Source organism: Equus przewalskii, chromosome 4 (genome assembly GCF_037783145.1).
Source record: "Equus przewalskii isolate Varuska chromosome 4, EquPr2, whole genome shotgun sequence".
Classification (NCBI taxonomy): Eukaryota; Metazoa; Chordata; class Mammalia; order Perissodactyla; family Equidae; genus Equus; species Equus przewalskii.
Window position 1 is genome coordinate 74864440 of NC_091834.1, and position 13482 is coordinate 74877921.

Genomic DNA, 13482 nt, shown 5'->3' on the forward strand with positions numbered 1-13482 from the left:
AGTTTATCATAAGGATAGAAAAAGTGTGCCTGCGCCAAGCTTTCAGAAGGCTGCCAAATGAGTGTTACTTTGCCCTCTGCTGGCAGGTCCTGAGAAAAACATCTTCTAGCCATTGGGGAACAGTGAAGGGTGTTCCACGTGTAAAGAAAGAGAAGAGTAGGAGACAGCTGTCCCAATACCCACATCAAGTCACACGTTTAAACAACATCATAGTTCTTTTGTAAGAGCCCAGAGATAAAAGAACCCATTTTTTTAAAGGTCCCTTTTAAAACAAAGCTGTCCTGAGCTGCCCGGAGCTTATCCCACTTTCAGTACTAGTTTTTTATGGACAGTACCTTATTGTGGCAACAACACGTCATGTGACAGAAACAGGGGTACAAAACCGTGCCTCCATTAGACATGTAAACAACAGCAGCCAGGCACTACCAGTCAACATTTTTATATAGGAAACTGATTTGGTCCTGTGGAGAAACAGTGGTTCATGGTTCCTCTTCCCACACCCTCATGGACCCTTCCACGGACTAAGGAATCCTAGAGTGGTCCTAAAGACCCAAGAAATATGCTCTGAACCAAAGCTCAGGTTTCCAGCCAGAATTCTCAGTAGGGACCCCAGGTCACCTCCTTAGGTCACCCTCCCTTATCTGCTCTCCAAATTACGCTTTTGCTGTGCTTCCAAACTGTTCCTAATTGAAAAAACAAAAATCAGACATTAGGAGCGAGTGAGCCAGAAAGGTCGTGCTCTTCTGCACAGATTATGTTTTGGGTTTTTATTCAAGACCTCGCCTTGCCAGTACTGGCCCCCCACCCCAGCCCTGCCTGCCAGAGACACATATGCTCTTTCCCCAACACCCACACCTCATATAGTTTCACATGCAACTAATCAGGACTGAAATCTAATAAAGCAGTGAGAGAGCAGGGGCTGTGGAGCCCAGAGCTGTCAGGTGATCAGATAAGGATTAATAACTTAATAGTTTCACCATGCTCACTTTATAATCCTGCTCTCTGCACGCCCCGCCCCGGGTTTTTGTAAGCCACAGGGGAGTGGATGAGAACAGGATGTGAACCGCAATCGACATGGCTTGGTGAACAAACCAGATATTACTAAATGCCTCTACAAAATCCACATCCTCACAAAATCGCTACTGGGTAAAAAAGTAGTTTTATTGTTTTTGTTCACTCAGGAGCACCATGCTGGGCCATCTCTTGGCATTTATTAACCAAACCACAGTAGTAATTTTGAGAGGTTAATGAAGTCTATTGGAATCCTGGCTCTTCTATTTGACATTCTGATTTGTTTTTAAAGGAAGTCTCACTGAAACATGATGCATGTCATGGGAAGCTAAGAAACTAAATTAAAAATGAGATTTTTTTGTGTATAAAAGATCTTTATGTATCACTTTAGGCTGTGTGTGTAAAAGATCTTTATATTGTTGTGATTAACTCAAATTTTCCAAAATGCAGGAAACCTTAAAATTTATCAAATGAGAACCAATGTTCCATTTTAAAATGGAACAACAAAGAAGACAGAAGTTACGTTATTTCTAGTTTTGGCATAAACGAATGAAAACAAATGGAGACCTTCTGAAAAGACATGCAAAATTTTGGGATCAAATTTTTAGGCCTCAAATAGAAGGAGAAAAAGGAATGCTTTTCTATGTGATTCTTTCAAGCTATTATCCAAACAGCAATCTTTCTAACTTTGATTAACTAATGCACATGTTTATCTTTACCCTATTTCTCATTTCCTAACTGTGGTTTAAAAGTAACCTTGTGATGCACATTGAAAGCTTTGTGAAGTCAATTCCACAGCAATCCTTTCTCGTCCCATTTTGAGAGGAAAGGGACACTTACCTTTTGTGACACTGGCATTCTTGGATTATTCACAGTTGCTGAAAACGCAGGGTTGTTTCCTGGACTATCAAACCTCCTTAAATCATCCCTGGAATCAGCAATCTAGAAAATATACAATTTATCAAGTCATGCTTTCATAGTTATACTGTGACACATTCAAGGTACACCTTAAAGTCACTATGGAAAACCCATGGCAGAAGTGTTATTTTTCTCTTCTTCCTTGACCCTCGGGAGCTCTACAAAACACGCCCTCCAGTCCTGTACTGTTCACACAAAACACTTGAAGCCTTCATGTGAAACTAACAGCAAATACCTGAGAAATAGTCTCTAAGGGAAGAGAGTCTATTAAAAAAAAGAAGACAACCAGATGAACCCGACAGAAAAGTCACTTGGCAAGAAAAGAAAGGATATAAAATTTGCAAGATTTTAATCGTTACCTTATTTTTCTAGTGGCTAAGTATTTCAATTCATTTCCAGCAAGGGTAAATAAGATAGTCAATTCCAGTTTGTCCTAGAGATTATGACTGTTCAAATATAATAGCTGAGTCTTTCAGTGGAACCTGCACAAGTTACAACCACCTTCTTGTGCTCCCTTTCAAGTAAGAGGCATTTATCAAGGAAGTCTGGTCACATTGCTGCAGACTTCAGAGAGAGTGCCAAAACAGGCTGAACTTGATGCTGCTAATGCTTTCTTTGAGATTTCGGGTCACTGATTTCCATATTTGGGTCTCAAATTTCACAGTTTAAACACTATGACTACATGCATTACACAGGCCAATTAGTCTTCTTATTTGTAAGGAAAGTTGTTGCTGTTGCTTAGTCTATAACATGAATCTGCTGTGATGTTCTCCTTATGATAGATGACTTAGGCGCCAAAGTTAGGAACACACAAGGAAAAAAGCCCGAGGAAACTTAAATTGTGGCTTGTACAGATGTGTGGCTGCCCGAATGTGTTGGTGTAATTTGTGCTAACACAATTCACACAGGCAATGTTAACTTCAGGTTTTTCAGAGGAGTTTGGAAAAGCAAGCTGTGCTAAACAGAGCTCCCTTATTGTAGAAATGATATTTTGGAAGAAAGGGCTTTTCTAAGCAAGGTAAGGGGTGTTTTGAGTTGGAGCATTAACCATCCTATGCAGTAAGGAATCTCTTTCAGGGAATGGGTGTTATAATGTGGCTTCAAGAAGTCTCTCAGCTCTTGGGTGGAGGCCTTCAATGTCCTCCCCGCTTTGTACTGCTTACCTTGCTTATATCAGACTCAGATTTGCTGGAGCACATACTCTGAAGTTCTTTGACAAGGTCTGCTTCATCATCCGAACCCAGAGAGAACCTCTGATCCAAACTCAACGTCAATGACAGATCGTTCTCGAAAGACCTAACACAAAGTTCAGAAAAGAGTTTTTCAAAGTGAGAGCAACAATTCAATCCCCAATACTGAATCCACACACCAGACCTTTTCTTGGGATTTGGTGTGGGGTAGGAAAAGACTTTTAATATAGTTTAAAGGAGTTTATAAATGCCATTTAATGCTGTAACTCACTCCCATAGGATTTTGATAACTCCCACTCAAAACTCTCAATAGGATAAAATTTTATGTCACAAAGAAACCCACTTTGGCTCACAACATTCTGCTCTCCTTACACTTTTTTCTTTTCTGTCTCTAAGGATAGATAAAGCTAAGACGTGAACACTGTGGGGTAGGGAGCAGTGTGATATAATGGAGCAAACATGAATTTCAAACTTGGCTCTGCCACTTACTAGCAATATGGCCATGGGCCAGGTTTCCTCTTTTTTCCCTCCTTCGCATCTCAGTTCCTGGGTTCCCTTCTCTGTCATGAATTCCTTACACCTACATGATAGAGTTGTTGAAAATTCTATAGGCTGTCGAATATAACAGATCTAACAGTGGGCCCGGGAGAAAGAAGCATTCTCCTTCTCTCTCTTCATCCTCCCCTTCTGTAATTCTGCGAACCAGGGCACAGGCTCCTACAGGTTACCTGCCAAGTGGTAGGGCACACATTTATTAGGCTTCAGTGGGGACCTAGTTACAAACTGCCCAAACCCTTCTATTCTATGATGAACCACAGCATCTTTATAGCTCAGAATTTCTAAGCTGAATCTACAATTCCTGAGAAGCAACAGAAGAAAACAAATACAATCAGCACTTTCAACGTTTAGCACTTAAAATCAAAGAAGTCATGCCAGGTTTCTGTAAATCTAGCATTAAAAAAGATCAATCACCTAAAGCCCGTTTAACAGTTCATAAATGCAGTATTTTACTATACCTTTATGTCAAATGCATTAACGATTGAATTTGATTAAAAAAAGAAGCCAATAAAATTTCTAACCTTTTCAACAAACTGAAAGGAAAATAGGCTTTATATTTAGTTATATTAAGCTTAAGGGGCTTTTTTTAGATTTCAGCCATTCATAAGATTTCAGCTTAATACTAGCATTTGAATGATCTCTATTGCTTTTTTAAAAAAAATTACATTAACATCATAATAGTTGCACAAACTAATGAGAATGTGCCTTGTTTGCTACGAGTGAAATCTGAAAGGGGAACTTACTTTTGTTTTGACAGAGAAGCATTCCTGTTACAATTCAGCTGTGATATAGTCTTATTTTTGATACCTGTATAAAGAAAAATGTAATCATTTCAACTGAATAATTGTCCCTGTGCATCTTGAACTTAGTCTTTAAAAGAAGCAGGCTGAGGCCTCTGCTGCACTTTCACATTGTTTTTGAATTAAATCTTGAGGCGTTTTTCCTCAGGACCGCGTCCTCGATGTAACTTCCCACACAGGCATTTCGAGAAGGGCAGCGAGTGACCAACAGCCTCACGTACATTAACGACTACAAGCAGCACAGCTACCACGGCCTGAGGTTCAGGTCAGGAAGCCCGAACTCTGCTTTTATCCGTCGCCCCTCTTCCCACTAGTCAAGTCCCTATGTCCTTAGGCCTTTCTCCTCAAAGTACCTAAAAAGGGATTGAATACCTGCCTTTTGATGACATAATCTCCCTTTCTCTACCTTTATTCGCCTGCCACCATCACTGAGCATGTAGATGAGGTGCAGTTTTCGATGTGTGGCCCCCATGATGTGTTCCAGTGCGTATAGCATTAGTAGCGTACTTGTAGAAGCTTACCTTTGAATTGCTTTGTATTACACAGAAAGCAAAGTATGAACAGTATACAGTCACAGAATTTAAAAAGAACGCTGCATCTCATACCAATGATTTTCAAACTGCAGACTTCGACCCATTTACAAGAACAAGAAACAGACTAGGAAATATCAGATTGCACTGCTTGCAGTAAATATATTGATTTGTATATATATGCAAATACAGATTTGTGTGTACGGGTCATGTGGAAAATATATTGTTCACTGTGGGTTATGGTCAAAAGAGTTTGAGAAACACTGTTATAAACCATTTCAGACTCCAATCAAATGTCTTTCTACAATACATACTCTAAATTTTATAAGGTCATTAACATAGTTGCTTATGAGTGAATTCTAAAATTGTATGAATATTGCTAGCACAAATTCTAAAAATGATTTTGAAAAGTAAACTGAATTTATTATATGCTGCCTATAAGCAGATCATCAGAGAGAATCTCTCTACTAGTTTCTTTACACATTCTTTTGTCATTATTGTCAGAAAGCACTGACTAGTAGCTTTCCCCTAATTACCATAAGCGTACAGGTTTGGGCCTTGCCTTCCACAGCCTGTGACTTGACATCATTGTCTTTCTGTGTCCCCAGAGTACCAGGCTGTGTCTTTACCAAACTTTATGGGCTTCCATAGTGATCTGCATGGAATGTAAAGGGCTTCCTATATTTTTTTTTTCTGAACAACGATCCAGCCAAACATTGTTGTAATTAATTTACTATTATAAAAAATAAGCAAACTAACTAGAGGCATGCCAATCTTTGGTTCTTAACCAAAAAGTGGTTCATTCACCCAACCACAGGGCCAATGAATTTACTTTGTAAAATTAGCTTTTAGATTTTATAAGTCTCTATGTTGAAGTCATTGTAAACTATGGTTGTATATAATTTTATAAATCTTTCAAATGTTTTCTTGTTTCAAAGAATGTGATATTTGATATGATATCAAATAGTTTTAAAACTACAAATTATTGAAAATATAAATGAACTTAAAATCATTTATAATTCAATTTTTTCTGTTACTTTTTTTTTGCTTAGACTTAATTCCATAACATTGCCTTAAATTCATATGCATTTTATTGATTTTGCTTGTCAACTCTAAAGTATATATTGACAATGCTTCTTGTTTAGGGAATTATTTAGTTCAAGAAAGAAGCTGGTCCTAAACCCTATAGAAATTATAATAAACTTGGAAATGGTACAGTGAAAAGCCTGGATGGCTGTCAGTTATCTGAGTTATGGATTATTACATGTGCCATGGACTGAAGAAAACAGCATTGGACTTGCAAGAAACAAAAACTTGGCATGCAGAACCCCGTGTTTCCAGAAGTGACTTGGAGCAGGTAGCTGGGGTTTCTGAACCTCAGTTTTGTTAGCCGTATAGAGATGACAATCCTCATTGTACAGCTCTTTTGTATACTACAGAGGGATAAAAAAGTGAATGGCATAATCCTTGGTACAGAAAGTCCTCTGGGGGGGTCTCTATGCTATATTGGAGGCTAGAGTCTAATGAATTTACTGCCTGATTCAAACACTCTAACTTTGGGAAGTAATGGTAAGCTTTTGAGATCAGAATGTATCCCATTATAAGTATATAACACTGATCTTAAAAAAACATAAGTAGGGGCCAGTCCAGTGGTGTAGTGGTTAAGTTCGCACGCTCTGCTTTGGCGGCCTGGGATTCACCAGTTTGGATCCTAGGCGTGGATCTATGCACTGCTCATCAAGCCATGCTGTGGCAAGCATCCCACATATAAAATAGAGGGAGATGGGCGCAGATGTTATCTCAGGGCCAGTCTTCCTCAGCAAAAAGAGGAGGATTGGTGGCAGATGTTAGCTCAAGGTTGATCTTCCTCAAAAAAAAAAAGGTAAACTCTCATTTTATTCAGTGACTTGCCATTCAATCATTTAAAAAAGTGGTGACATTCACACACTGGGGGTAATTATAAAACTCTGGCATGTATTGGGGCTGGCCCCGTGGCCGAGTGGTTAAGTTCGCGCGCTCCGCTGCAGGCGGCCCAGTGTTTCGTTAGTTCGAATCCTGGGCGCGGACATGGCACTGCTCATCAGACCACGCTGAGGCAGCGTCCCACATGCCACAACTAGAAGAACCCACAACGAAGAATACACAACTATGTACCGGGGGGCTTTGGGGATAAAAAGGAAAAAATAAAATCTTTCAAAAAAAAAAAAAAACTCTGGCATGTATTAATATGGTTAAAAATCATATAAATATTAAATTTTTATTAAAAATCAACATAGATGCTTATATATAAAAACATATCAATGAACAAAAGCAACTTTTTATGATGTAAGATTTCAGGCATCATATTCTTTTATTTAGCAGCCCCACTGCTGTAAAATTGCCATAAAATTACACAAAACAGAATACTTTGGAGCATAAGAGGGCTCCTGAAGACCTAAAATTAATTATAAATGTCAGAAATCCACAAGGCATATGAAGTTGGAACATCTTTTTTTTCTTACTCAAATATGGATCTCCTTTAGTGAGGACATTCATAATCTGTACAACTGTTGACTATCCTATTATGAAAGCCAAAAGGAATAGGTCTAACACCAGAGATAGATGTGGTATGCCTTCTCTGTTGTTAGAATGAAATCTTACACATTTCTTTTTTATATATGATATCCCATTACACAGAATTTATTTAATCACTTATTAGAATGTAAACTCCATGAGGGCAGGTATTTCTGTCTGTTGTTTTCACTGCCCTATGGCCAGTACCTAGAACAAAACTTGGCATATGGTACATCCCATGTATGAAAAAGAAATATGTAAAGCTGATTTACTCATAAAGGCCTTAAACTGGTATCAAATATGTCTGTACACATGCTTTTAAAAATTTAAGTTTGGCTTAGGAATGCACTTTAGCACACTTCTTTTTAGTTGTCAATTATTTTATTCCATAAATATAATTACGGACATCAAGAAAATCAAATTAATGAAAAAACAGATGATCATTAACATGGGAAGGACAAATTTAATTTCTGAATTCTAGCATGAAAGGTCATTTCTTCGGGTGGGGGCTCCCAAATATTTTTGGAAATTGCCTACTATGTACTTGGTTTATTCCATGAAAAGATGCATTGAAACACTCAGCATTTTGTTTTGTTGAATGCACAGTGATGAAAATAAAGGCATATTTCCCTTCAGAAACCAAATCATGAGTGCCCACCCACTTACCTTCCTCACTCAGGTCTGGCTTGTTCCAGGTGGGTGAAGAGAACCGGCTAGACTTCTTTCGAGGACTGGTGCTCACCTTTCTCCAGGCACCACTCTCTCCTTTCTTCTTGCTACAACTGTTATAACTTGAAACTAGAGATAAAGGGAAACTTCCTCCTTTGAAATCAGCTGTGTGCTGGTCTAGCTCTGAAACAACATAAAACCACATTTTGCCAAAAGCACAACAGTGATAATGCAATTTCATAGAGTCGAGCAAAATGCATCATTTCCAATTCTCAAAGAAACAGACTCTTCAAAATCACCGGCCTGCTTAATACCTAAGCAGGGGTTTTGTGAACCAGCAAATTTTTCTTGGAAGGCTGGTATTTAAACATGAGCCAGTAATTAAAACACAGAGTTCTGGGGCAAAGTTGTGAAATGTGCATTAATGTTGAGATAATTTCTCTAGTTACAAAGAGAGAAAAGAGAACTCCCCAAAAACAAATTCCAACGAGTATTATATAAGGCTGTGAATTTCCTCTCTTCCCAGCACGAGCCCACATACCTGCTCTCGGGAGGGGGCAGCCATGCAGAACAGCTTTATTAAGCAAGATGCTGAGAGCAGCTTTAACTACAGCCTGCTGTCCTTGGCTAGGGTGTTTTTTTGCAATTGTTTGCCCAAGGCCAGGCTGTCTTTTCACAGAGGCTCTTGACAATATTGCGTCTTGAACTCTGGGTGCGATGACGGCATTCCACAACTTAGACATCCACCTTGCAAGAAAGGGGTGGATTCACAGTTAGGAACAGACCTCTCAAGAATTACACACGACTCCATGAAGCGCAGGTCTGAAGACCATGGAAAAACACTTAAGTGTTTCTACAGATATACTACCTTTCCCAAGTAGTTTTGGAATGAGTGAAATTATCCAACACCAAAGTAATTTGAATTTGCCTCAAAAATACAATGTATTTCAAATGCAACTGTTTCCATGTCTCCTTTTACTGCTCCCTGAGAGCAGGAATCAATGATTGAGTGTTTGCTGAATTAATGAATAAATAAATACATCAAAAGGAAGGTAAATTTACAGACGAAAGAAGTTTGGAAAAAGGATTTCCTGAAGGCCCGTGTCTAAATAGCTTAAACTTATTTGCCCTTATTATTGTCTTATTTCCTTAATAAGACACACATATTGTATTTTAATATTTCTGGAATTGGGAAACATCTTATAATCATTGGCAAATTAAATCTGCCTGCTCCAAGGGAAGGGCTCAGTGTCTGTACCCAGCGGGGCTTAGCCCTGCAGAGAGGGCATGGGGTCAACCAGCTCTCGCCTCAGGTGGACTCTGTGTGTTAATAGCTGTAGTAGTGGGGCTTTAGGCCAAGTATGGAGCACCCGATGCCAATTGAAAGTCCTTCAAAAAGGATTACACTTTGTTGCAGCATTAAAAAACAGTTAATATGATTAAAGACTGTAGAAACAAAACCACGTCTCCCAGAATAGGAAAGTTTTCAAAGCTATTAGATAATTGGCATAAACCTTTCAAGTTCAGTTAAAATTATTACCCAGGTATCAAACATCCATCTATCGTAAGCTTCTCCGTTAACGTCTAGTAATATGGAACTAAAATAGAGAATATAGACAAAAATCTGGTATCCTGTAACACAAGTCAAACGTACACAGTTCCTCCTAAAGGTGTGAAAGGGGTAAAGATGATAAACTTTAGTTAAAAAAAAAAGTAGCAGTTCCTTAATATGGCTACTGAGAGACAATTCTCCAGCAAGTTTTTGCACATCTTGTGTCAGCTTTGTTCTGGACTATCTTTTCACGGATGTTTATATAGCAAACAGCTTTGGAAGATAGAGACGGTGTCTTCTTCTGGAGCAGAGGGTAGATCTGTTTCCTGAGCAGGATGATGAAAGTGATGTCTACTTCCAGATTTGCCAGCAGGCCCCTTTAGGAGACTGGGGGGATTCCCAAGCTCAGAGTTCTGCAGCTGTGATGCCAAGCCAGCCTCCATCTGGGCCACCGGTATCATCCTGTGAGACCTGAGGAGCCAGGGCAACTGATGCCAATGTGAAGCTCAGGCTCGGGCCGTGCTGGGAGTGATGAAGTCCTTAACCTCTCACTCAGCACCTGGAAACTGTGGCAGGCTCACTTGTTAGCTTGCAAATAGTGTAAAATTCTCAGAGCCTCTAGTTCTCAACAGTGACTGTCCTCCCGAGAGGAAAGGCCAAAAACTGACTCCAGAGTCTTGAGACTCTGGACATAAAAAGACACAATTTAATTGTGATACTAATGAAGGAAGGGTAATTATATGAATAAACGTACTTCTGCTTTTTAGCAAGAAAACACTGTGTAGATTTTAATATAGTACTTCTTCCTTTCCCCCCAATTACCTGTTATTAAACTGACAGTTCGTCTTACAATAGAGATGATACATTACTGATATCACCCTGCTTTCCAAAATGGATTTCTGCCCAGGATGCCAGAAAGTGTAGAATCAAATCTAATAGCTAATCATGGAACCCTTACTAAGCTGGAGCGTGACAAATTTATTCCTCCTTTCAATTTCCTCCTCATTTTCTATTTCATTAACCTTATTGTTTGTACGTCTGTTCTCATACGCTGCTACAAGGGAAAAGAGAATAGGTACAGAAGTCTCATTAATAAAGGAGGAAACTTCAACTCATCAATAGAATGTAAGGTTTTGTTTTTGTTTTTTTGGTTACAGGATACTTGACTGAGTTTCTCATGTGAGCCTTCCCCAGGAGACACTGCACAGCAAGTCACACATGACCTTGATAAGAGTTTTCTAACAGAGGGAAACTGCTTCCTAGTCTTAGCTAAAATGGTTTCCTTAGGAACTATCCAACAGACAAGTCACGGTTGTCCTCTGACAGGAGCACAGAGCTCTGGTGTGCTATGTTGATGACAGGAAGCGGCACAAGGTGGCCCCTTGAGCATCCTCACTCCCAAACACCCCAAATTGGCCATGGCTCTATTTTAAAAAGGCAAATAAGGAGAAAGGACACTTACTTCACTGTCGCTTGGGCATGCCCTGGGATTACAGGACAAGACAGGAAATACTTTGGCCCAAGAAGTGCTTCAGGTGTGCCCAAGCGGGCCAGGCAGGAGTTGAGCTGGCGCCAGACAGCCAGGGCCCAGTCAACTGTCTTGCACACGGGGTCGCAGGGAGAGGGCACCTGACCTCTGAACTAGAGAGACATGGAGGCGGAACACAGGGGCTTGGTTTAGAACATTGCTTCTTGTCGTTTGTTTTTTTAAGATGTATTTCCTTGTGATTCTATGCTTGACCCTCTTCTTTTTTCTTTTTCTCCCACATGGAAAGATTTGCCCTGAGCTCACATCTGTTGCCAATCTTCCTCTTTTTTTTTTTACCCCTTCCCCAAAGCCCCAGTGCATGGCTGTGTATCCTACTTGTAAGTCTTTCTCATTCTTTCACGTGAGCTGCTTCCACAGCACGGCAACTGACAGATGGGTGGTGTGGTTGCGTGACCGGGAAACCAACCCGGGTTACCAAAGTGGTGAGTACTGAACTTTAACCACTAGGCCATCAGGGCTGGCTCTCCTTTTTTTTTTAACAGTCCAAAATTAAAAATATAAAACTACAAAACAAAAATATAGCTGAATCTGATTTTACCTTCACTTAGGGTGGTTGAAGGACGGATAAGTAATAACAGACAGTGTTATGTGTCTTAGCATGAGATACAGATCTGTAGCTTATTATGTGACATGAGAGGGTTCAGATACAGTAGAGCAGTAAGTAGACTAAGAAGAAAGCTTGGATAAATTCTTAAATATCACTTCTGCAAAAAATCATTTTTCACATGTATATAGAGTACCTCACAGGGTCTTGCAAACAGGTGTTCAAGAAAGGATTTTGAATAAATGCCATAAAAAAAGCCATTAAATATTTCAATGTTTTGGATAAGTGATAAGATGGTATAACTGGATCTGTGGTGCGTTTGCAATTTTAATTTCCCTAGAAGGAAGGTCTCAGCTAAAATGCTAACTTCATCAAAATGTACAGAACTCTGCCAGAATAAAGACTTTTTTTTTTTGAGGAAGATTAGCCCTGAGCTAACATCTGCTGCCAATCCCCCTCTTTTTGCTGAGGAAGATTGACCCTGAGGTAACATCCATGCCCATCTTCCTCTACTTTATCCTTCGGACGCCTGCCACAGCATGGTGTGTAGGTCTGCGTCCAGGATCCAAACTGGTGAACCCTGGGCTGCTGAAGCGGAGTGCGCAAACTTAACCACTACACCACTGGGCTGGCCCCGAGACATTTGTCTTTAAATTTTAAAATGTGCAAATTTTAAAGAATATTGTGTAACACACATGGTTTAACGGGAGTAATTCTTTTGAGAATTATATTTTATAAAACCAAGTCCCTTTTGTTAGTATGGAATACACAAAAGGACAAAGATTTATTTACTATTAGGAGAAATATCTCTCAGTTATTCAGAAGTCAGATATAGCAGTTGACTCTGTATTTTATAAGAACGTAGACTCGTATGAATCTCTGCTTTACCAAGTAATTACGGCATCAAGACTGAGGACAGTCTGTGAATGTTTGCACGTCCTCCATGAAGGGGCATAATTCAGCCTAGGAAGAATGAGAGTGGTTCAGTGACACGAGCATCTCCGTTCAGGTGTTAGCACTGTCACATGAGGCTTTGGGATCTGTTATCACAATTTCCCTTTTCTTCAAAAGAGGAACGACCATTATATTTCTCCTACTCTCTTTGATATTCTTCCAGCAAGAATAATGAGATCAGGTACTCAATTAACGATAGCTAAATGTTAATTTCCTACCAAAAAAAGTATAATTATTTTTATTAAATACTAGTAGGAAGACTGGTAATGTCCTAAAAGGTCTGTTTACTTATATCCCTGTAAGAGATTGGAAGAAGAAATCGTGACCAAGTGTCAGTGTGGTTTGAGGCGCCCCCAAAGATTTGGTTCTGTTCTGCAGTTACAAGATTTCTGATATTTTGCAAGAGTCATTCATTCCCTTTGTACTCTTACCCCAGGAATCTGCTTTATTAACCTATTCAAAATGATTTTTTGGTAAATAAAAGGCATTACCCTTTCCCCCCTTTCTATTCACAGCACACTCCACATTCCCACTCTCAAACACAATGGAAAAGAGAATAGAGCTTGAAGCTTGCAACTTTCCTTTCAAAATAAGTAAAATCAATCCTTTTCAAACTATATTTACCAGAGGGCTGGAGTGAGGGAAGAGGAGGCA

At 39.5% G+C, this 13482-nt stretch overlaps 1 protein-coding gene across 8 annotated transcripts in view; it reads right to left on the reverse strand.

Annotated features, from left to right (window-relative positions):
* Nucleotides 1-13482, reverse strand: part of CTTNBP2 (cortactin binding protein 2) — a 153063-nt gene that overhangs the window by 3894 nt on the left and 135687 nt on the right. For all 8 annotated transcript variants that reach the window (XM_070616386.1, XM_070616390.1, XM_070616391.1 and 5 more), the window contains 6 exons: nt 11244-11422; nt 8771-8976; nt 8227-8412; nt 4421-4484; nt 3093-3225; nt 1852-1953 (listed from right to left, as the gene is read on the reverse strand). In XM_070616386.1, coding sequence (XP_070472487.1) covers nt 1852-1953; nt 3093-3225; nt 4421-4484; nt 8227-8412; nt 8771-8976; nt 11244-11422 — 870 coding nt within the window. The remainder of the gene's footprint in view (nt 1-1851; nt 1954-3092; nt 3226-4420; nt 4485-8226; nt 8413-8770; nt 8977-11243; nt 11423-13482) is intronic.